The sequence below is a fragment of the Podarcis vaucheri genome (assembly GCF_965113315.1).
Source record: "Podarcis vaucheri genome assembly, chromosome: 6".
NCBI lineage: Eukaryota > Metazoa > Chordata > Lepidosauria > Squamata > Lacertidae > Podarcis > Podarcis vaucheri.
In genome coordinates this window covers 32,056,961-32,081,292 of record NC_138764.1, presented here as the reverse complement: position 1 = coordinate 32,081,292, position 24,332 = coordinate 32,056,961, and the positions used below count along the sequence as shown (strand labels likewise).

Below are 24,332 nucleotides of genomic sequence, written 5' to 3'. Positions count from 1 at the left end.
TCTGCTGGAAGGAGAATGTGGAGACCTCTCAGAAGGAACTGCATGGCCTATCTGGATAAAATACAGAAGGCTGAGTGCAAGGACTAGAAAGAGAGAAAGACACAGTTTGAAGGCTTAAGGAAGAAGCTGTAATCTTCAATGAAGAAAAACTAAAGCCCATGCTTGGATAAACACGTGAATAATAATAATAATAATAAATTTTTTTATTTATATCCCGTCCTCCCCAGCCGAAGCCGGGCTCAGGGCGGCTAACAACAATAAAATGAATGTAAATACTTTGCATATATTCTTCTTTAGCTATATGTTCTGCAAGTAAAAGCTTTTGAATATTTTAATGAGTGTTTGGACATTGTTTTAATTTCAAGAAAAGAGTCGTTATTGCACATGGTTTGGCTTCTGGGCTGCAATTTAGCTACTTTGCCAAGAGGCCCTAATTGTCTGGCCTTTGAGACTCTACCAAGGGCACACCCCTTCTCTTTAAGTGTTTTTGCATCGCAGAAATATGTCCTTGAACTCTGATAGTGCTTCTTGCTTGTCTGGATGGAGGATAAATAGTGGTGCGTAGGTGTGGAAACTACAAACTTCTCTATCATTCCCCTGCCCATTTTCACCTCTGGCCCCAATCATGACCAACATGCGCCCCACAAAAGGTCCCCCAGAATGGAATGCAGCCATCAGCCTGAAATATGTTTCCCATCTCCGATCTAGCTATTCCAACCCCATGTCAAGAAAAAGAACTCACTATACAGGTCTGAGGCAGCATTTCATAATTCATGAAATTTAACTGGCAGTGCCATGGAATACATTGAAGTGATTTGAAGTTGGTGTGTGTGTGTGTGTGTGTGTGTGTGTGTGTGTGTGTTTTAAAGAAAACCTTCTGAGAAGTGTGACACTAAGAATTACCTGCTTCCCAATTCTACAAGCAGATAAAACATGTTTAATGGGGTGTAGTTGTCTCATATTTATTTTTACTCCTCAAGAATGCATCCCCATCACTGATCTGGAGAAAATAGAACATATAAATCATGCCTGGAGATAAATGTAGCAGACTAAGAAGCATTCCCAGTTTGGGCTGAAAATTTTGGCACTGTTCAATATAAGCAAGTACAAAAAGACACAAAGCAACTATTATTTGATGTTTGGGGTGGGGTGTTTTTTTTTATAAAAAACGACAAGATTTGGCAGCTATAATTGAAAACCATGGATAATAATGTTTTCTTGGCATTATTTACATGTTAGCCACATGGCAGGCCTCATAGACAAGCTCCTCTCTTTTCCATTCTTAAGGTTGGCTTGCCACATTTCTACATTGATTTACAAAGTTGCTTTTAAGTCCTCATGAAAATTCGTCACCACTTTGGTGTGCTTTCTCCCAACGTTGGAATTTTTGTATGCAACTCTTGCTCAGTGTACACATTCTGCAAGCAATCTCACCTAATTATAATGTGTTTCAGTATGTTCTTTTCCACAAATGTTACGTATACATGTTACGTATACAGTGGTACCTCAGGTTAAGTACTTAATTCATTCCGGAGGTCCGTACTTAACCTGAAACTGTTCTTAACCTGAAGCACCACTTTAGCTAATGGGGCCTCCTGCTGCTGCCACACCGCCGGAGCACAATTTCTGTTCTCATCCTGAAGCAAAGTTCTTAACCTGAAGCACTATTTCTGGGTTAGCGGAGTCTGTAACCTGAAGCGTATGTAACCAGAGGTACCACTGTATCTCCATTTCTGTATGCATGTTTAGAGATAACTGCATCTCAGTTCACATGTCTTTTCAGAGAAGCAAATTAAATAGGCTTGCATTAAAATGTGAACTGAACTGAATTCTCCCCAATTCCTACTCATAGAAGGGACATGTATGATCTGCCTTAGAATGAGGTGGAACCACCTTGGCTGGAGAAGTTGGATTTATTTATTTGATTTCTGTATTTGCATTGACCTTTCCTCCATCATGGAACCAAAAACTATATGCATGTAGTTCTTAGGTGGTTACCCATCCGGACCCTGACCAGACCTAGACCTGCTTAAACTTCAGCAGTTTTGTTGGTCTCTTGCACCTTCTGATCACAAACTGGATGGTCACTTATCAGGGATGTTGTAGCATTGGTTTTCAGGGGTTGAACCAGAGGTCCTTTGAAGTCACTTCCAACCACGGATGGATCTATTATGAAATGAATGAAGCTTAAGCTTCAGGTCCCCTAATCCTGGAGGAGCCCCACAAGTGACTTTAGTCCACATTGCTTTAAAAAATTGGGTCTAGTAGACCCAATTTGAATCACATGACTTGAATTTTTGCTGTATATATTTCAACAATCCCAAAGTTTGAGAGTCAGCAACACAAAAGGAGGTGGTTAGCAAGGACGGTGATTACTTCAAGAGCAGCACGCAACAGTCTCTTTGGATGAGAAGAAAAATGGGTCATGGAAACTTCCTTTCAGTCCTTAATAAAGGAAAGCATGATTTAAACGGTGGCATGTGCCCTGCTTTACTAACAAACATTAATGAGCTATAAGCTGTGTTACTTTTTTTTTTTTTAGCATGACATTTAAGACCGGTGTGAGTTTAAATTTTAATGAAAGGGCACTGAGCATTAATAGTTTCCTAGTTCCCATTTTGTTCATGGGATGGAGGGGGGGGATAATACAAGGTAGATTAAAAAAAGAATGTTAGGAGTTCAACTACACGTAATAATTAGGAAGGACATTTATTTCCAAATGTGAAGGAGCTGACAGTACGAAAACGATAAGGAATTCAACAGCACAGTGAATTATAAATGTCAAATTATTAGGATGCATGTAAAGAAGCATGTAGCTATTAAGAACTAGACTCGGTGTTTCTGGGAAGCCTTGCTGCCTTTATCATCACTTTAAATCTCTCGGCGGACTCCTGTCACTCATTGTCACATTTCTGGTGTAAGATAATGAGACATATGTCAACTAAGTGTCCAAAACTGCTGGATTTTGTGGGGGGGGGTTGTTGTTTTTTAGGAAGGTTTTTTTTTCCTTTGCCTTTTCCAGGACACACCAATATATTTCCATATTTTGAAGAGGCCTGTAGGAATAGTAGCCAAGAGGAACGCTTGCTTTCTAGAATTCAATTACAGCATGTTTGCCTCTGATGTTCTACATGTTTTGCTTTTATCACCAAGAACACGGTTTTTAAAGGGGATCAAGCAGGATGCACTTATTTACTGATGGAGGCCCTCTTTTGGTATGGTTTTCTAAGTGCCACGGCAATTCGCACCCACACTATCAAACAGCAGCTTGTTCCATTGTAAAGTACTTCTGCATGGTCCACACTGCTGGGGGAGTTAACACTTCGCAAGGCACACCTATGGGGTAAAGTCATTTAGTGCTGGAGAATAAATGACAGCTGTTCGAGATCGTCAGAGTCCAGGGACTTGGTTGACCAATTATGCACTTCCTAAACAAGTAGAAATGAATTTACCAAAAGAAAACAACAGGTTTGCACGTGCCAATCGGTATGGAACAGAACCAAATGGAGCAATAAGTACTATAATTAAATACAAAGGCATATGCAAGCTAGATCAACATAGTGGGAGGAGGCTGTGCGCAGGCAACCTGTATGGTTGCCTGGCCCAGGTGCTCACTGTGGATGGATGGGCAAATTCAAGACCCTTCCTGCTCTCCCTTATCGCTCTGTATCAGACAGAAGATTCTTTCTACTAGAGCGGCCAACCCATAGGCCTAATTTGGCTTGCCAGGCTTCCTCATTTGGCATGCGTCAGCCCGTCATCCACAGTCGAAAGCAATATCCTTCTGAATACTAGTTGCTGGAAGCTGCAGGAGGAGAGCATGCTTCTGGGCTCAGGTCCTGCTTGTAGGCTTCCTGCAGGCATCTGGTTGGCCACTGTGTGGACGGGATGCTGGACTAGTGTGGGATATATATACACAGAGCAGTTAAGTCCAACATTTCCTGTTTGCTAGAATGGCCACACAGAGTTATGCGGCTCCAACAGGGAGGACTTCCTGTCATACCTGTGAGAGCCACCTCCCTTCTGGGTGTAACCAAGTAGGGGTTTCCACAAGAAGGATGCCACCACAGAGAAGGAAGAAGAAGAGGAGGAGTTTGGATTTGATATCCCGCTTTATCACTACCCTAAGGAGTCTCAAAGTGGCTAACAATCTCCTTTCCCTTCCTCCCCCACAACAAACACTCTGTGAGGTGAGTGGGGCTGAGAGACTTCAGAGAAGTGTGACTGGCCCAAGGTCACCCAGCAGCTGCATGTGGAGGAACGGGGATGTGAACCCGGTTCACCAGATTACAAGTCCACCGCTCTTAATTGGTGACAGCACCAATTTGCAGCAATGTATAACACATCTGAGGCAATTTATGCAACACTGATCACATGAGAAGAAACCATCCAACAGCAGATCTCACAAGTGGAGAATAAACATTTCACAGAGATGAAATTACCCAGATAAAATATGACTGCCTAGCTCCAGACAGATTAAACAGGGCCTAATCACAACTGAATTAACATTGTGTTGTGGGATCAGCCATTCCATTCTGGTGCTTGGCAGAGGGAGAGCGTTGAGACCGTGTCAGTGTAATGCTGTGTCATGGACAGAGATCCACTCATATCTTCACCTCCCCCCCAAAAAACAAAGGGCTCACGGTAGCTGTTGGTCAGTGTTTCTTCAAACCACTTGTCTGCAAGGAAGAGAAGGCTGTCAAACACAGTACTATCAAATGTGCTGAAGCAAATGCTTGTTTCGCTAAAAGGATTTGATCATATCAACCTCTTGGGACAGCATATCTGACCTCCCCCCCCCTTCACCGGCCTATTGTGTACTTCAGCTCAGTCACAGCTGAGCTGATAGCAACTGACAGTGGAAAGACTTTCCATTGATGAGAGTCAAATGTTTCCCAACACTTATTGATGATAATCAGCCACACATAACATCTGGGGTCAGGAGGAGGGGCTGTGTGTGTAAGAGAGAGAGAGAGAGAGAGAGAGAGAGAGAGAGAGAGAGACTAGCAGGCCAGGGGACTGGGGTTGTGATTCTAGACTAGAAGAGAGGTTGGAAGGTAAACAAGGCTTGGTATAATTAGATGGAGAAGTCCTGAGATGCTAAAATAGGGTTGAGAGGGGAAATTCAGCTAGATGGCCACATTCTTGTCTGGGCAGACTTGGTGTCATGGACTGGTGGAACACAAGGGAATGGTGGAAGGAACCATCAATGGAAGAAAGCTCAGAGCCTGGGGAGTGGTGGTGGGATGATGATGAGTGGACAGGGGGAGAAGACAAGGAAGAGGAGGTGTTGGAAGCTGAAGAGATAACAAGGCTTCTTGAGCTGGGAGAGTCTGTGAGAGAAAGAAGTCCAGAATCAGTGGGAGAAGCTGAAGCACGAGAAGGGGAGAGGGAAGCCAAGAGGCAGAGATGAGGCAGACTGGTTAAGAGTCACAGGTGTCGGCTTCCGGTTTAGCTGAGACCATCAAAGAAGTGCGGAAAAACCCCTCTGGGTATTCCGAGCAGCGGGGGAGCTTTTAGAAGCTCCGCAAGGACTCAGCGCAGTGGCGTAGCATGGGTTGTCAGCACCCAGGGCAAGGCAAGTAATTTGCGCCCCCTAACCCGTGGATTTGCGCCCCCTAACCCGTGGATTTGCGCCCCCTAACCCTAACCCCCAGATGTTGCGCCCGGTGCGGCCGGCCCCCCCTGCACCCCCCACGCTACGCCACTGACTCGGCGGACCTCAAAACCTCAAGGGGGTTTCCTTGAGGGACAGGGACATGCAGCAGCATTAAAGAAAGCTCTCCTGCTCTCTAGGTTTGCAGGAGAGGTTGGCAGGAATGGATACCATACTACTGATTGACCAGCAATGATGGTGCTGAGGAAATTGAGTGATCATTCCTCCTCTGCCGGCCTGCTTAGTAGGTGTCAATTTCCCCTTTAGCCTAAAATCTTCTATTTCCACGATGGACATGACTAGTTGGCCAGTATGGCTAGTCATAATGGCTAGTGCAAAAACGCAGTGCAACTCTTACTTAGCGAGCTACTATTTTGCAGGAGAGTGGGTAAATTTATACTGCTGCAATACACAGAGCTTTAAAAATGTCCAGTGCTTCTCTCACACATTATCCCTGTAATCCTTACCTTAATATAACAAAGGGTGCAGGTATTATTATACTCATTTTGCAGCTAGGAAGGGAAGGAGACATAGTGGGGGCTTTTTGCCTAAGGCCGCCAAGGGAGTTTTTGGCTATGTTAACATTTGAACTGAAGAGTTCACTGCTCACATCTCACACTCTGGACCACACGCTGCATGTTTTCCTATCTCAGGAAAAAGGCTACTGTGACACTCAGACCACAACGGTTTGGAATTCCTGGTTAACACGCAAAGTTTAAACAAGGTGAGATTCTGTTTAGTCACATGAGCAAAAATCATAGGGATGGATCTAAGCTAAATTCAAGTCGAAGAAGCCCAAACCAGAGAAAGCAGAAGGCAAGGCCTGGGGGCTGTAGCTCCATGGCTGCACACCATACATTTCAGGCACATTTAAATCACATTAGGGATACAGGTGGCACTGTGGGTTAAACCACAGAGCCTAGGACTTGCCAATCAGAAGGTCGGCGGTTCAAATCCCCGTGATGGGGTGAGCTCCCGTTGCTCGGTCCCAGCTCCTGCCAACCTAGCAGTTCGAAAGCACATCAAAGAGCCAGTGTGGTGTAGTGGTTAGGAGCAGTAGTCTCGTAATCTGGGGAACCGGGTTTGATTCCCTGCTCCTCCACATGCAGCTGCTGGGTGACCTTGGGCCAGTCACATTTCTTTGAAGTCTCTCAGCCCCACTCACCTCACAGAGTGTTTGTTGTGGGGGAGGAAGGGAAAGGAGAATGTTAGCCGCTTTGAGACTCCTGAAGGGGAGTGAAAGGCGGGATATCAAATCCAAACTCTTCTTCTTCTTCTTCTTCTTCAAAGTGCAAGTAGATAAATAGGTACCACTCTGGCGGGAAGGTAAACAGCGTTTCCGTGCGCTGCTCTGGTTCGCCAGAAGCGGCTTAGTCATGCTGGCCACATGACCCGGAAGCTGTATGCTGGCTCCCTCGGCCAATAAAGCGAGATGAGCGTCGCAACCCCACAGTCAGTCATGACTGGACCTAATGGTCAGGGGTCCCTTTACTTTCCCCAAAGACTCCTAGGAACCATAGCTCACCCCACAGAGACCTATGATTTCCAGCAAACTACAATTCCCAGGATTCTTTGGGGAAAGTCATGTGCCTTAAACAAATTTTGTGTACTCTGTCTTAGGCTGGAAGCCTAACTACATTTGCCTGGAAACTTCCATTGAATTCAATGGGCCAGGGATGAGGGGAGAGGTTTGCAGCCCTAAGGTTAACACCAAAGACAATGACTTCACAGACTACCCATAAATCAGTAGATCCTTTCAAATAAACAAATAAAGCTCTTTCCCATTAACAACAGAAACAAAACAACAAAAAAAGATGTGTCCAACATAAGAACTATTGGAGCATATAGAAAATATGAACTCCTTGCTGCTTCTCTAAGGAAAACAAACAAACTTACCTACCCAAAAGTGTGTGTGTGGGGGGGGGGAGATCTGCAATATCACTTATTTCTCAAGAGGATTTTAAAAAAATAGAAATAGATGTACGAGGGGTGCATTGCTACCTGTACCCTCACGTACCCCAAAGTATGAGGCTGATGAATCCTAAAAACGCTCATCTAAGGCCACAAACAACGGAAATCTAGGATTTCTGCTCACAACCGTCCTGCTGCTAATTCAGTGTTTCCTTCAAGGCTTCAGAAGCAGCACACAAAAAAAAGGCGGGGGAAGGGGGAGCCGGCGGTTGACGCCCTGAACGAGCTCTATGGGTTTCTGTCCAGCATCTCACAGCCCAGACTGCCTCGGCTCCATTCACTCTGCGGACCCGCCCAGGCTCTTTGTAAGCAAGCTTCTCCTCTGCGCGCCTAACGCCGTCTGGCCAGCAGGGGGCTCCTTCGCTCTGCCGTTTGGGCTCGAAGCAGGCGGGATGGGTGCGTCGCTTGAACCGGCTAGGAAGGGAGACCGGCCACCCAGTCCCGCTTGCAAGGTAATCCACAGGGAAGGAAGGGGAGTCCCCGCTTTCAAAGGAGCTTCCCTTTACTTGGGCATGCTTTGCTCTGCTTGGCAAAAAGATACGAGTCAGGCGACCTTTGGGGATGTACACGTGACATCGCTCTCTCCAGGAGAAGCGCTCCTTCAGAGACCCAAACGCTGCCGGGTCACCGAAAAACAACAACAACACACGTGTATGCGTGCGTGCGATCGTAGTCACCCGTGCTGCGTAAATCAGTAGCTGTCTGCTGGAAACCAGCGCACAAAGGAAATTAACGATCCGCTGGAAGTGTGTGCAGAGGCAGGCGGGAGTTTGATGAGCCCCACTCGGGTCAAAAAGGAGAAGGCGAGGCTTGTGCCAGGGCCGGATTAAACCCTGTGGAGACCCGTAGGCAGTCGAAATCTCAAGTGGTGTAACATTGAACTAAGAAAGCTTGATTGCAATTTTCTTTCAAGATCAATTCTTCTTCTTTTTTTAATCCGTTGTCATGGGGCCCCTAAAAGGCGTAGGGCCCATAGGCTGGTGAATAGGAGCCAACTCGCAGGGACCGAGGGGTCTTTGCCCCCCCCCAATAAAATATTTGAGGGGGCCCCAAAGTTAATGAGCATTGCCATTTGAATGGTGTCTGTGCACCATGTTATGTGATCGATTCTGCGGGACAAGGCTTACCTGGCCCCCTCCCTCCAATATTTTATTCAAGTTGGCCCCCCTGGGTTGGTGGCTACTCCGCCTACTTGGTACTTGAGTCAAAACAGGCCACACCTCTACTAGCATCTGCATAGACCAGGAAGAGGTTCAAACATGAGTCATGTGTTGTTACGCCCTGTTATGCAGACTGCTGTATGACAGGTGTGCATTGGAACTGGAGAGGAGGAAAGCGGAGAGCCCAATAGGAAGTGTATGCAGAGCCAATGGCAGGCAGAGCCCAGGAGTCCTAGTTCAGCCACCATCCTCCTCCCTGCTGACTTCTGCAGTGCCAACGCTGAGACTAAGCTGATACTCAAGGCTACTAACCGCAGGTGCCTACTTGAATAAAATATCAGGGGGTTCTTGTAAGCCCAGCCCATCATAACCACAAGATGCAGCATGCACACACCATTTGAATGGCAATGCCCATTAACTCATGGGGGGGGGGCGCCTCGGATATTTTACTGAGGGAGCTAAAGGGACCTCAGGCCAAGGAACACCTACCAACACCTTGGACCAGTGGCGTAGCGTGGGTTCTCAGCACCCGGAGCAAGGCAAGTAATTTGCGCCTCCTAACCCGTGGATTTTAGCACTCAAGTCTCTTCCGCACCCCCCCAGATGTTGCGCCAGGTGCGGCAGGCCCCCCCTGCACCCCCCACACTATGCCACTGCTCCCACTACAAGTCTTCAGGACAGCCATCCGAAGGCTGGCGCGGGGAGAAGGTCTCTCCGCCCCACCGCCAGGCTTCGGAGCAGCCTTCTGAAGGCTGGCGGCGGGAGGAGGTCTCTCTGCCCCACCACCAGGCTTCGGAGCATCCTTCCAAAGCCTGGCGGTGGGAGGAGGTCTCTCCGCCCCACCGCCAGCCTTCGGAGGAGGTCCGAGGACAGTGGGGAAGAAGCGCTGCGCTTCCCCGCTGTCCCGGAGATTTCCCTATGGGCTTTCGTCTTGCGAAGGGAGAGGTTCCCGCTTCCTCGAGGGGGGCCGGCCAAACGTGCCCCCCCAAATGTTGCGCCTGGTGCGCCCGGCACCCCTGGCACCCCCCACGCTACGCCACTGCCTTGGACTGCTCAGTCTTGAAACTGCCACAGTTGGAAGCAGCAATGTTTCTGAAAACCAGTTGTTGGAAACCACTGGAGCAGAGAGGGCTCTTGCGCCCAAATTCTGCTTGCTGCTTTTCTACAGGTTGGCCACTGTGATAACATGATGCTGGACCATTGGCCTGATCCAGCAGGCTCTTTTTGTGTATGGACTGAATATAAGAAGGCAGTTGGGTGGAGCTGGCTGAGGTTGGTAGGATGGTGGCCTATTTGCAGGGCCGGCCCACCCATGAGACAAGGTGGGACAACTGCCTCAGGTGGCAGGATCCACAAGGGCAGTGGATCCTGATGTAGACCTTTCTCTCCCCCCCCCCTTTGTCCCTGATGTTGATTTCTATTTTCCTCCTTCTTCGCTGGCAGGGAGGGGGATGCCATTGTGTGGTTCGCCTCAGGTGCCAAAATGTCTTGTGCCAGCCTTGCCTATTTGCCCTAAAGGGTTGGCTGCAGCTGATATTATGATAGGGCTTGTAAGAGCATCATTTAAAGCACACAGAGATACAAAACAAGGACCTCTCTGGCAAACTGTGTAAGAGGTCTGGTTCACAATTATGCAGGATCCAGAGTCTGTTCAATAAAATAAAATCATACATTTGGAATGGCCAGATGTTTACATGTCGGAAAGCAAGCCGTGTGCAGGATCAAGTGCAGGGGTCAGCAAACTTTTTCAGCAGGGTGCTGGTCCACTGTCCCTCAGACCTTGTGGGGGGCTGGTCTATATTTTTTTTTGGGGGGGATAACGAATTCCTATGCCCCACAAATAACCCAGAGATACATTTTAAATAAAAGCACACACCCTACTCATGTAAAAACACCAGGCAGGCCCCACAAATAACCCAGAGATGCATTTTAAATAAAAGGACACATTCTACTCAGGTAAAAACATGCTGATTCTCGGACCGTCCACGGGCCAGATTTAGAAGGCAATTGGGCCGCATCCAGCCCCGGTTCTTAGGGTGCCTACTACCCCTGATCAAGTGTGTCTCCCAGATAAGATTATTGGGTTGGGTGTGACTTGCTTGCCCACTGAATTATTTTGGCCTAGTTCAAAAGAGGCTCTCTAGACGGCATCCCTTCCAATCCCGAATTCTGGTCAATGCTGCCCAGCTGTGAACATTGTCTAACCTTGCCCTCGTTCGTCAAAACGGAAAAAGAGAAACAAATGATCAAAAGGGCAGGGGCATGGACGACTGAGCTCACGGAAGGCTGACAGTATCATCAAAGAATCATAGAAGGGACCACGAGGATCATTTAGTCAACGCCCTGAGATTAAGAGTCTCATGCTCTGCCTGCTGTGCTATCCCAGAGATGGCTTGTCCGGGAGCGGTAGTAGCCACCGTGTGAAAATTTGGCACCACCACCACCGTCGTCTACTTTCTGAGTAGAAGAAGAAGTTCTCGGAAGCAGAAGTGGGTTCCCCTCTAAAACAAGGAAAGTCTGGCAGCCGTAGGGTGAACTCGTGCGCGTGCATGTAAGGGATGGAGCGGGAGAAAGGCGAGGACGAGAGATCAAAGGAAGCAGACAGAGCCTCCAGGTCGAGGATGATCAGCATCCAGGCAGTAGATCTGAAACTCTCCTTCTGTCTCCTCTTCAGCGCTGCTAGCCACGTCCCGTGCTTTTGCCTCCTGCCTGGAAGTCTCCCCCCCGCCCCGCCCTCTCTGCCTCGGAGTTGGCCCGCCCGTTGCCACTGGAAGGATGTGCTGCTCGCTGGCCTTTGAGCGCTGCCCTTTAGCTGCTCCGTGAGTTGCCTGGCAATGAGGCGCTTGCGGCTCCGCCCATCAATCGGCATCTCTAGGCGGTTGGGCTTTCCCTCCTCTGGGCACGCTGGGCTCGAGATCACCACGAGGGTTGATGGTGTTCCCATCGCTGGATCCGGACATCGCTTTTCCACTCCTTGCATGCCAGCATTGCGGCCTGCCTTTTGGTTCCTTGCTATTCCTTCCTCCTTGGCTTCCTTTAAAGAACTCCTCCTTGAGCCTCACGTCAACGCGAGGGTACAGCATCCGCAGCATATGCCTGGTGGAAGGTTGTGATGTGGGAGAGGAGGCTCCCGAACATGCACAGAGCGCGTGTTTTCATTCGCTACACACAGAAGGTAGTTAATTAACTCCCAGGTGCATCTGAGAAAAGGCTATTTCGGGTCCGGTTAATCCAGTGGTTCCCAAAGTTGGGTCGTCAGCTGATTTTGGACTACAATTCCCATCATCCCTGACCACTGGTCCTGCTAGATAGGGATGGTGGGAGTTGTAGTCCAAAAGCTGCTGGAGACCCAAGTTTGGGAAACACTGGGTTAATCTACAGTCCTGCAGTTTTCAACACCTGGAGGGGTAGGTTGGTCGGGATCTCTTGGGGACCTGCAGTGGATCGCCAAGGGTTTCTGACTCCCTTTTATTAGCAATATCAACAAAATGGCTTCTGCCACCTACATAAGGCTGCTGAAATGAAGAAAGCTAGCCAGGGCAAGCGTAGGATTTTGTGCAAGAGAACGGTGATCTCAGTTCAGTTCTGGTGCTGAGAGCATTTTCCTGGGCTCCGAATGTGCTCAGAGGATCTTGGAATTCTAAAAGACCTGGCTCTGGTTGGTAAGATCATGGGCTTCTAGTGAAAATCAAAGATCTGACAAGCCGAAGTCTGCCCTCCTCTGAAAGTACAGAACGGGTGTGCACGAGAGAGGCTTGAGACGGGGACGCAGTATGTACTCCGCCATCTCAAACGGAAATCCTTCCTGTCCCCGTGTTCTTTCTGCTACATCGGAGTTACTCTCCTTTGAGTTAAGAAGGTGTAAGAGAACCTTCGGCGCTCCAGGTCAACTACAGCTCCCATCAGCCTCAGAAAGCTAGGCCTATATCTAGGGATGAAGGGATTTCATGAACATATGGAGGGCCAAAGGCCTCCCACTTCTGATTTAAGGCAAGGGTAGTCATCAGAGTGCCGTCCATGTGTTTGGACCACAGTGCCCTAGCCAAGGTGGCCCGTGGTCAGGGATGATGGGAGTTGTAGTTCAACAGCACTTGGAGGCACAACGTGGGCAATCTCTGATTTAAGGCACATCCCATGACACCAGAACCATCAAAAAAGCATTGTCGGGTGCTAGCAAGCCTAGTTTCAGAGGCAATCTTCTGTATGCTATAATATGGATGGACCCTCAGCTCCCAAACTGCCTGGGAGTATCACTCATGCTTCTGAATGGCACACCACCTGGCTTATCCTGCTGTCACCACGATGATTTGAAAGTTGGAAAGGAAATCACCACCAGAGAAGGGAAGAAGGGGACGTCGCTGGTTACCTCCAGCCAAAGAAAGAGCTGCACTGGGGCAGATTTGCATTGTATGGCTAGCCTCCCGCCCCCCCGACGTGGATAGCTGGTCATAGACAGCCACTCCATATGCTCATCTGAGGAAGCTCGTCCCGATTGCTCTAAAGGGCAAAGAGCAACTCGCATTGCAAATCTTCAACTCTGTCCTTTGCCTAGGAGGGCGGGGCGTGGAGAGGCGAGCTGGGCTATCAAAGCATCAACCCCTCCTTCGGGGCCCTGGAATGACAGCTGCTACCCCACCCCCTTCGGTGCAACGCCATTTCCTTACTTTTGAGTTGAGGCACCCAGTGCAAAGTCAGGTGACGTCACTGAGCTGGGACTGTCCCTTAATAATAATTTTAACAAGAATTTTCACGTAGCGATGGTCTCCCGAAGGAGGAGTGTCGTGCAGTCCTCACCCCCCAGACCCCAGTGACAACATTATTGTTTTTAGAAGGGTGGGTGGGAGGTTTGCATGGACGTTGCTTGCTTTCCCATCCCTTTACCTTGTTGAGAAATATTTGATTCCTCAACTGCACACGTGGAAATGTATGCAAGTCACCAAAGAAAAACAGAACAACTCCCCGCCCCATCTTACGACTCCGATTTTTCCCCTTTAATGCTTTTTAAACAGGACAAATCAAACGCTCTTCAATTACCTTTAAGCGAGCGATTAATAATTAGTCTGCCTTAGTATCTCCTAATAGGGCATTTTGCATATTATTGATTGACTCTTCGCTTGCGCTGTATGAAGTGCGGCCAACTATCACTGCGGGAATCATACCTGACAGAGAATCAAAAGTTACAATCCTCTTTACAGAAATATAAAACGATCCTTATCAAGAGGCAATTAACTGGGCTGTTGTTTCTCTCTCTCTCTCTCTCTCTCTCTCTCTCTCTGTGTGTGTGTGTGTGTGTGTGTCTTTCTCCATTGGATCGGTTTTCCTCTAAAGCCCAACCCTTCCAGTCCAGTCTACAAGCACATCTGCACAACCGAACACACATTTTATCAGTGGAATAATTCATCCAGAATAATAGCTACCTCTGGTTTTGGGGGTTTTCTTTCTTTCTTTTTTTACAGTCACTAACAAGGGCCGGGATCTCCATTCAGAATCTTCATGATACAGTACTGAAAAGGCAGAAAATGTTACCCCCTTTAGTCATGTGTGCAATAAAAGGGGGAGGGGGAAGGGCGTTGGGGGGGAGGGAGCTAGCGTGCGTTCAGAGGAATCTAAGCTGCACTAAGCAATCTTTCATGTGAAACTTCCAAGTACTGTAGAAAGGTGTAGTCTGAGTGGCCTTTCTGACTGGCCAAGGGATTCTCGTTCTCTAGGACTTGCAACCGTGAGTCCCCAGATGACTACTCTACCTTAAAACTCGCCCCCCCCATACGTTTGTGATTAAGGAGAAACTGAATTCCTTGCTGTGTTTAAACACCCAATTGAAGCCCAGAGATTTTCTGCGGGTCAGGTTCCTGGCCGGGTTTCAATTTGGGGTGAGTTGTGGACAGTAGGATGGGGTCTACTCCAGCACATAGCAGAGCTGAAAATTGTTAGCACAAAACTCCCCAACTAGCGGAGTAGAACAGAAAGAACAAAACTTCAGATCATAAGCAAGCGTGAGTGTGTGTGTGTGGGGGGTGTAATATGCTAAGCGCGGCCACACACACACATGCGCGCGCATACATACAGTGCTAAATAAACATTTAGTGTCCTAATGCTAAGCCTCCGGGAATGCTTGCAAAGTTCCCTACCTGCCTCTAAAACGAGCGACCAATTCGTCTGCCATACTTCTTTCTTTCTTTCATTCATTTTTTCATTTTTCATTTTTTGCAATAGCCTTGCCTGGGAGGACTCGAAGGCTGACCTGCAGAGGGCAATCGTTGGACACGGATGATAACAAAGGCAGCTGGGGAGATTAGGCTCAGGCACGTGGCTGTGACCCAGGACTGCTGCGTAGGTAGGCAGTGGTGCTTAATTAATGGATATTGAAACAAAAGGTAGGTGTGTGTGTGTGTGTGTGTGTGTGTGTGTGTGTGTGTGTGTGTGTTTGTCTTTAGGCTACGTTTTCCAAGGCTAATCTAATTCATAACCGTTAGGTTTGTTCTAAAGAGATTAACCCAAACTTTCAAGAGACGGGTCCAGTTAACTCTAGAATTATCCTAAACGGTTAATTGTTTACTGGAATATTTAAAGTCGGTCATTTAGATGCGCACCCCCCTCTTCTTTTTTAGTTCTCTGCTAATCAAATAGGGAGGAGTGGGAACTGACAAGAATCTTAATTGCTTCAGCCATTGGCAAGAGAAACGTGTGGGCTTTATATAGGGACGGGACACCCCCCTCCCGTCTCCACTCCCTCCGCCTTCCAAAGCAAGCAGTGAACCACGTCCCAATTCCTGGTAATAAATTTGCTGTTTGCTTCCTATCTGGCTATTGTCTCCGCTTTTAGAGCGGTTCACCTTTCCGTTTCAGCACCAGGTATGTGGACAGCGACACGCTAATTTGCATATCATACTCAACTCCCTTCTGCCGTCCGCTTTAAAAAAAAAAAAAAACCGCGTTCACACGAAAATAATATTCGCGCTCCGTGTTTGTTTGTTTGTTTGTTTGCTTATTTGTTTTTTTAAAAGACTCTTTTGGCTAACTTGTTTTTTGAGCTGCTGTAGTGTAACCTGCTCCCACCCCATTAACAGCGTATTCATTAGAATAGAGGAGAGGAAACAGTGTGTATTCCTTCCAACTTTTTCTGCATCCTTTATATATTTTAACAACTAGCCCAAACGGACTGGAAGCTGCAAGGAAATTTGGTGGTGGCAGACTGTGTAAATGCTGTTCTAAACACACACACACACACACACACACTGGGTCTCCCCCTCCCTCCCCTGTCTGAGCCTTAGGAAGAACGGGTGGGAAACCCATATTTAATCAGTCCATGTCCAAATTTCAGTGATCGGAAATGTCTTTCTCAAAAATAATCCCCACTGGGAGGTTGAGTGGGGGGAAAGGTCCCGGGGTTTGCTGGCAAGAAAGCGACTTTGCGTCAATCCCGATGAAATTAGCAGCGCTGAGATTTTAAGAGACATTATCTGGGTGTGCTTTGAGCGCAAGTGAGATGGTATAGATTAAACACACACACACACACACACACACACACACACACATCATGAAAAGAAGGGCGCCTAACTTCTTCGAAAGGAGCAAGACCCTGTAACAACCATACGTTCGAGACCGTTACAGTCCCTAAAGAATTGATATACATATCTATTCTTACAATGCAACGTGCGGGGCTTGCTAGCTCTGGTTCAAGAGCATGCATAAACACACACACACACACACCGCCCTGCTAAACGGTTCTGCTCGACACATGTTTGTTATCAGAGGAAAAGGCTGGGAACACAGAGCCATTTTTCTCAGCAGCTTCCCCCCCTTCCCCCCTTTTAGACTGCACGTTTACCATCATACCACCCAGCATCGGTCCTTTCCCAATAGGAAGTCATGAATATGAGCTGTATGAAGCCTGCACGTCAGATCTTCCTCAATTAATCCACCATTAGCATGCTTGGGATCTGGTGCTTGATGGCTTAACAGAAGCTTCGGTGGCTGCTGTATGTGCTTGGCCATCTCCAATTAAGCTCTGCTCAAAATGAACTCGGCAAGACCAGCCTTTCCTGAGCTGTCAGTGACTCCCGTTTTTCCTTATTTTAACGTTTGTGTGTAGTGGCAGGCGACAGATGGTGTAGATCAGATCGATTTGATTGCATTAGGCGATTTTCTCTCTCTCTCTCTCTGCTTCTCCCTCCTCTTCTCTCTCTCTCTCTCTCTCTCTCTCTCTCTCTCTCTCTCTCTCTCCCTCCCTCCCTCCTCCCTCCCACCCCCACCATCACTTCTTTTCTGGAAGCTCGCAGCATCTGAAAGGCGATCGTCGGGGACTTGGAGAACACCAGCATCCGTGAGGTGGGAAGGCAGCGGAGCACACAAAGCCAGCCAGAGGCGCCGAGGTCCCTTTCCCAGGGCTTGTTAACACTATAATCCGGCACCAGGAGGGAAGGCGAGAGTGCGGAGCGGGGAGGGGGGGCAGCTTTCCGCTGCCCAGAGCTTCTTTCCCTAGCTCATCAGATGCCTCCCTGGGTTTTACACACAGTTGGAGTTCGGCTCGAAACCAGGATTTAAAGGGTAAGCGCTTCAATAGAGGTGGATTTCTGGGAGTTGCATGGGGAGGAAGTGGCGAGGAGTGACTCTCTCGGCTCTGGAAAAGGAGGCAGCACTTTAATCAAGATAAATATTTCTCTGATTAACCCCCTGCGTGCACTTGCACCTTATCCTGCCTGGTCCAGAGTTCATATAAGTCATCGCATCCCTGGCTTATATTGGCGGCGTTTCTCTTCTTCTTGGCAATCCCTGAACTGCTCTAAAGCTTTATTCTCATTTGCTGGCAATAGCTTGCTCATCTCTTCCTAGCCCCTCTCCCTCCCACCCACCCCAAATCAACACAGACAAATATTTGACATTTTAAGCGGAGCCTTCCTTGCCTGTTATTCTGATCGGTGGCTTTGGGAGGGCTCAATCCCTCCAGTTATTACGGTAGGGAGGGAGGAAGATTCTAATCAACATGGCTTTCCATGAACAAAGGTAGTTAATGCTGATGCTGAGCGTCGCTCCGGGCTCCAGAAGCTGCAAAAGGTATCCAAGGAGCAACAAAGCGCCAGAGATGGCACTGGGGTTTGTGGTGTGGCATGGCGTGTTTGTGTATGTCTGTGTGTGAGAGAGAGAGCGTTGAGGGGTGGGGTGGCGATGGAGCCGACAGTTTAAGGAGGTTTGAATAGAATATGCGCCCAGAGGCAAGCGATCTGGTAGGAAATGGTGTTCTCGTTAAGTCCCCGTGCCCTGCCTGAAGGAGGGACCGCTGTTTGTTGGCTTAGGGCTCATCAGAGCTCTCTCGCTGGTGCAGCGGGGAGGGATTCCCCAAGGACGGAGCTGTCCACTAGCCCCGGTGCTGAACTGCCTTCGACCATTTTGGTAGGTGCTATCCAGCAAGGAGGGCCGTGCACAGTAATCACTGCATTGAAGCGGTCAACGGGCGCGACTGATGGAGCAAGTTTGGAAATGGGCGCTTGATACTCCGGGGTGGGGGTGGTGAGTTGGGGCTGATTTCTCAGCCCGGGGAGGAAAATCGCCAAAGTGCATTTTGTTATGCGGGCTTCTGTGTTTGGGGGTAATCATAGTAATGCTACTATTGGAAAAGTTTGGCTATCAACCCTCAGCCTTTCCCCTACCACGAGTTTTTGGCACGAGGGGATTCTCGGACACGTTGTTTTCTGAATTAAGGCGAGAGAGATGAGGTGCCTCAAACTGGTGGCGTGTTGACTTTCGTCAAGCGGCTTTTCTGGCTGAGAGTTCAGTAGGAGGACAGACTGCCCCCGTCTCTTTTCCTCCCCTGTCCGAGCTCTCTGTAGTGTGTCAATCTTCAATTGTGCACAGCGGAGGGAAAGGAATCTCTGTGTGTGCTGCTGGTGGTGTTTCTTTTATAGCTGTTATTCTCGTAGTGCAGCCTCAGCCTTCTGCCTTCAGGTGGGTGAGAAACGTAGCTGAAAACTGAAGAGAATGCGTGGAAGTTGCATGTGTCATTATTTTTTAATCATTGAAATTATTATCTGTATCGTGTAAGTAGTTTGGGATGTTGTTGGTGTTGGTGGGTGTCTATGTGCATTTTTTAAAAAAGAAAGAAGCAGTTATTCTTTCTAGGTCTTTGTAATGATCTGGTATTAAAGCACGAGCTGGTCCTGAAGGAGGAAATCTGGCAAGAATAAACGCAAACATCTTGTGTGAATGTCACTTGCAATCTGATATACAAGCTGGTCAGTTACAGAGCTCTCTAGCTAGACAGATGCCTTACAATGAGTCTTGGTGCGAGGGAGAGTGCAGCACCCACCCACACCCAGTCTTCTAGAGGCGCTTCTTTGTATTTTGCAGCCAAGGCGGAACAAAACCATCCCAAACTTACTGTGAGCTGGGATTTTTTTAAAAAAATATTTTTATTTTATTCTGTTTGTTCCTTTAGAGGAAACCGAATCCAAAACCCTTATCCTCAGGGGCAACCGCTGCAGGTTCGACAAACAAAGACCTCCTTTACCGCCCCACTCTGGCTCTTGATTGTAGAGTGTTCATTCACACGTTGTGTCTGACTATACCAGCATTGCAGGATGAGAAAACTTTTTTTTGTAAAAAAAGAAATGTGAATGGATCCGTACAAATGTACATAGGAACGGAGTGAGAAGGGGAGAGACAGGGGAACTCGGTTAAGCGCTTTCACTTTGGAGACATGCTGGCCAGACCGTAAGGCGTAGAGAGTATCCCTAGGATGTGCTATCACGCGTTTATCAGGCGATCTCAAAAACGCTGCTTTAAGAAAACGTCAAGCCCTCGCCACTGAGACCCAGCTCTTTAGTGGCACGCGGGAAAGGAAAACGGATGGTTTCTATTTTATCTTATATTACTGCGCTCGGAAGGGACTTTTAGCCTTAGGTTATACAGCATGCGAGAGGCCTGGAGCGGAGAGGCACTTGCTTCTCTCCGACAGCTCCGGGGGCGCCTTCTAGCAGCTGACAACGGCGGAGAGAGTATGTTTTTTGCTTATTTTCCCCCGCGAGCCGGGACCTCTCCAAGCGCCTCGCTGAAATTCTCCCGGGCGTGCGCGGTTTTCTTGATCAGATTTCCACCCATGCGCTCTTTCTCACCTTGCTAGTCTAAGCAAACAGCTCGGTAAGACTTGTGTGCTTAACTGTGCGTCTCTTCTCCAGAAATCGCGTCGGCTGCCATGAAGAGCCGTTCAGCGCAACCCCAGGGAGAACTCGAGAGAGGGGAAAGGATGGCAGACAAGCCCAGAAGAAGAAGCTGGAAGCTGGCCAGGTAACGCTGGGCGGACGGAGCAATGAATGCATGCAGGGATGCATGGATGGATGGATGGATGGATGGATGGATAGACGGAGCAGTGAATGCGTATAACGGTGCTTTGGAAAGGTGCATGCGGCCGGCTTCCTGGGTGCACAGTCTTTGCATGCAGCTGATGCGTCTGTAACGCGCGCCTACGTCTTTTATGCGGATAGACGGTCTGTGGGGTTTGATAAGAACATGTGTGTGTGTGTTGTGTGACACGCAAGCAGGCTGGACTGTCAGCTCGGTTATTTATGTTTGCTGACGGGGTATCCAAGCACGTCTGGGGCATTCGTGGACGGGGGCTGTGCAGCGCCCAGGTGGATCCAGATCAGCCCCGTCCACGCGTCGCGTGGGAATAGGGCTGCCTCCTCGGAGGAGCCACGTATCTGAACGTGGCGTGGCAAGGCTCGTGTCTTGATGTGGCCGCATGCTTGCGGGGTGCATGCGTGTGTGTGTGCCCTCGCCTGCCTGCCTGCGCCTTTGGACCTGGGCATCTGCCCTGCTACCAATTGCTCTCGGGAGTTGCCCTCGCTCCAGTCCTTCATGGCTGCCTCTTCTCCTTTGCCTTGCCAGGGCCCCGGAGTCCAGCAGCCCTGCGTGGATTTGGGATCATCGCTCGCTGGGCGACTCTCTCTCGGATTCTCCTCCTGCTCCTCCTCCCGTTCCTCTGGGCCACCGGACGTACAGTTGTGGATTTATTGTCGCGGTGCGTGCAGCTCCAGCCTCCTCTTCGCCTCCTCTTCCACCACCACCGGCGCCAGCACCACCACCGGCTTTCTGACTCTCTTCGGTGACGGGTATTCTTGGGTGGATAATACGGATTACGTTGTTATTGCTTAAGAATACGCGTAGTCGAGGAGAGTACTCGCGGCAGGCGGGTGGGCAGCGACCACCCACCCCGGTTGGCTCCTTAAACGGCTCTAGTTGCCAAGGTAGCGCATCATTTTTTAAACATATATATCTAAATAATAATCATTATTTCATTTTGCTCTCGTACTTCCCTTTTCTCTTACCTCGCAATCTCCGGCTGCACCAGACCTCTCCACCCCTTCAACCGGGGCGGGGTTGCCTCACTGCAGCTTCCCACTCGGATACTGCGGAGATGGGAGGCAGGGAGGGAGGGGGGCGTCTGTGGAGTCCTGGCGTCTGCGCTCCGGCTCCGGACGTCCTCTTTCTTAATGCGGATTATTGACTCCCCCACTTTGTTACTTCTGATCCACTCCCAACCGGAGTGGAATTGGTCCGCCCGGGTGCCAGACGCGCAAGCGGGGATTCTGATCCGCCTTAAGCCATTGGGAGGGTGGAGCCGGGGCACGTATGGATGGAAGGAAGGGGTGGTGAGGTTGGGGTTGGTAGAGTGGCGGCGGTGGTTTGTCAGGATGGAAAGAAGTGGCTTTGTGTGTTTGCCCAAAGGTGGAGTTGGGAGTAAATCTCAAGGAGGACTAGCGGATTGGGTGTTCAAATACAATTTGTACATTGGTATCCAGCTTTGCTTCCCGCTTTTGCCTGGCCCGGTTCTATTGCGTTTTTGGACAAGGGCTGCGTGCTCGGTGGGAACAAAACAAAACTTGAGGGACTAGCGACAGGTTTAATTCGGTTTAGCCCTGGACGCTTGGTTTCTCGCTCGAGGGAGGTGGGGTAGCAGTGTCGCCCGTTCCTTCTCTCTTGTCTCTTGCGATGCGGTCCTAAACACGTTGACTCGGATGTCAACCCCATTTAACGCGTGTTTACTGAGAAGCAAATCCCACCTTATTCATTAGGCAACTGGCAGCCAACTGTGCACAGAGGGACAAGCCTTAGTCTCTAGCGATCCTAATGCATGGGATTACAGCTCGATCTTTGAACTGTTTTCTTGGAAGTCTGGCCGAGGTCCTAGACTCGAAAGAGCCCTTTAAAACCGGCATAGGATCCGGCTGCGCATCTCACTGAGTTCTGTATGTGTATAAAACTGCAGCCTTAGAGAGTTGCTTCAATCCTTGCTACTAGCTACCTTGGTCAGCTCCACGGAACAGGGGTGAAGAAGATCCAAGCTTTTCACAATAGGAATTATATATATAGTGTCATTTTTATACACTTCACGCGTACACGATCCGGAGTTTCAGTTTATTTAGGATCGTAGGGTGAGCATTTTGATCGAGAAGTCCTCCCGCAGTGCCTCTGTGTAGACAGGCCGGGGCAGAGATTCTTTTGGACTTCCCACGCCCTGGTTCTGTAGGAAGGCTGCGGTGACCCTAATGAGTGTCCGACTGATGCAATAGCGAGCCGCTTCCCGCAGGCCTAAGGCGGGGTGTATATATATATCTCTCTCTAATAATTACAATCATTATTATTACTTTGCACCCAAGGCCGATGCAGTAGGGGGAAATTTCCCCAAAGTAGGGCATGTGGCCTGCCCTATTGTAAAAGAGGAGGATCTGGGTCCATCGCTTTCCTGCAGGAAAAAAAGGAAGCAGAGTCTGGGACGAGCTACCACACCCTGGGTTAGCATTTTACCAGTAATTAGTTCAGAGCAATAGGAATATGCCCTGGTGTAGTTGAGAAAGTGGGGGCTGTTTATTTGTTCCAGATCCCTTTGTCCGCAATTCTTCGCCCCAGCAGCTATTAAATTTAACTCGTGGTCTGGCAATAGAAAACATACTGCGTAGTATGGTGGTTGTGTCAGTGTGGAGAGGCTTTAGTGGCACATTCACCTCTGGGTTCAATCTTGTCCCTTGCTTGCTTCCCACATCCGATCCATAATTTGCTGGTTGTCCTTCTCTCATTGTGGGACAACCAACTGGAGTAGAGCAACGCTGTCGAAGGGACTCCTCGCCTAAGTTCTTTCCGAGCCACACTAGAGCTCCTGCTGCGCTCTTCCCTTCCTCCCCGGTTCCAAGTAGCCTCTACCGCCTGGGTAATCTGCCCTTCTTTCGCAGCCAGTTGTTACTACTGCCCGAAGGCTGCCTTGTCCAAAGCAAACCCCATTGGTGGTGGGGGAGGGGGATATGTAATAAAACCAGGCGACAGCAAGAACGCCCCTCCTCCTCCTCCTCCTCTGACCCTTGGGATTCAACGGACGACTGACCCCATTCTAGAAGACTAGCCTAGCTGGGTTTGGCTTTTGCAGCCCAAATACACCACAGCCTGGGAGCATCCTGAGCACTCATTCGGCTGCAAGCCTAACCCGGCTTGCCCGGGAGTAAACCCCACTGAATTAAACAGAACTTTGAGTAGCCGTGGTTTTAGGATTACAGCCCGGGACGTTGATGGTGGCCCGTCGTTAGATACGTGGTGCCTTAGATGTGTGTTTGTGTGTGAGCAAAGAGAGAGGACGGGGATGGGCTAAAAGGTCGATCCGTGAGAAACGACCAGGATAAACTTCACAAAAGGATGTCTCTGTCCAAACGTTTTTGTTACTACTGCTAGTATGGGCCTCCTTTCTAATCGTTTCTTGCAGCGAAAGCTGCTAGGATTCCTTCTGCATTATTTTTTTAAAAAAATCTTTTGTATAATTCACTCCTCTTTATTTGTCCACCTGATCCTTGTGGGGGCATGGGAGGGGAGCCGCTGTTTATTTTAGGCTCCCCCTCCGCTTGGAGAAATGATTGGTGGATTTTTGAACTCGCTGATCTGTATGTGGCGGAGGCTAAGCCAAGACCCTTCTCCTAAGTCGTCGATTCCTCTGGTCAGTGGTCCTTATGAGTGGGTTGTTGGGAGATAGTGATGGGTCCATAAGTGTGTAGACGGCCCCTTAAGGGTCAATATTAGCAAAGCAAAATAAATCCCTGCCCCGAAGAATACACATTTCTTTTGTCAGGAGTCAGGAAGGAAACACTCGCGATTTGAAATCATGAGTGACGGGGAAGAATTGCTTCCATCTTAACAGCATTCTTCTTCCCCATTCCTGGCCACACCCAAGTTTCCTTTCGGCTGTGCCGTATTAGAACAGCAAAAGGAGCAGGAAATTTCTGGATAGGGGTGCGCAACAGAAAAAAGCACCCGCATCGCTTTCAACAGCATGAGTTTTTTTCTCTTTTTTTTTTACAGTGCGGGGGCGAAAATAAAGAGGTTGGTAGGATTTAGGAGATCTTTGTTCTTCTCTAATTAAAAATAAATAAATCACAAAAGCCCATTAAAAATCCTGCCCACATGACGAAAGGGGTCAAAGGCGTAACGGAGTTAATCCAAGAAATGGTTAGGTGAAATTCAAAGCGCGTACAAGAATCAGAAAAGTGAGAGTACTCGAAATTTCCAATTTC

General features: G+C 48.8%; 1 protein-coding gene across 8 annotated transcripts in view; it reads left to right on the top strand.

Annotated features, from left to right (window-relative positions):
- The first annotated feature begins 14,971 nt into the window (after positions 1-14,971).
- LOC309535181 (uncharacterized protein) overlaps positions 14,972-24,332 on the top strand; it is an 81,984-nt gene continuing 72,623 nt past the window's right edge. For 3 of the 8 annotated variants that reach the window (XR_014221070.1, XM_082228037.1, XM_082228038.1), the window contains exons 1-3: positions 17,717-17,841; positions 19,959-20,067; positions 20,668-20,800. Coding sequence is in view for 2 of the 8 variants with exons in the window: in XM_082228037.1 (XP_082084163.1) it covers positions 17,798-17,841; positions 19,959-20,067; positions 20,668-20,800 (286 nt within the window). In the remaining 6 variants the exon portion in view is untranslated. Of the gene's footprint in view, positions 15,122-16,638; positions 17,335-17,716; positions 17,842-17,958; positions 18,178-19,064; positions 19,266-19,958; positions 20,068-20,667; positions 21,027-24,332 lie in introns of those variants that run through there. The other 5 variants (XR_014221065.1, XR_014221069.1, XR_014221066.1 and 2 more) reach the window with 5 other exon arrangements.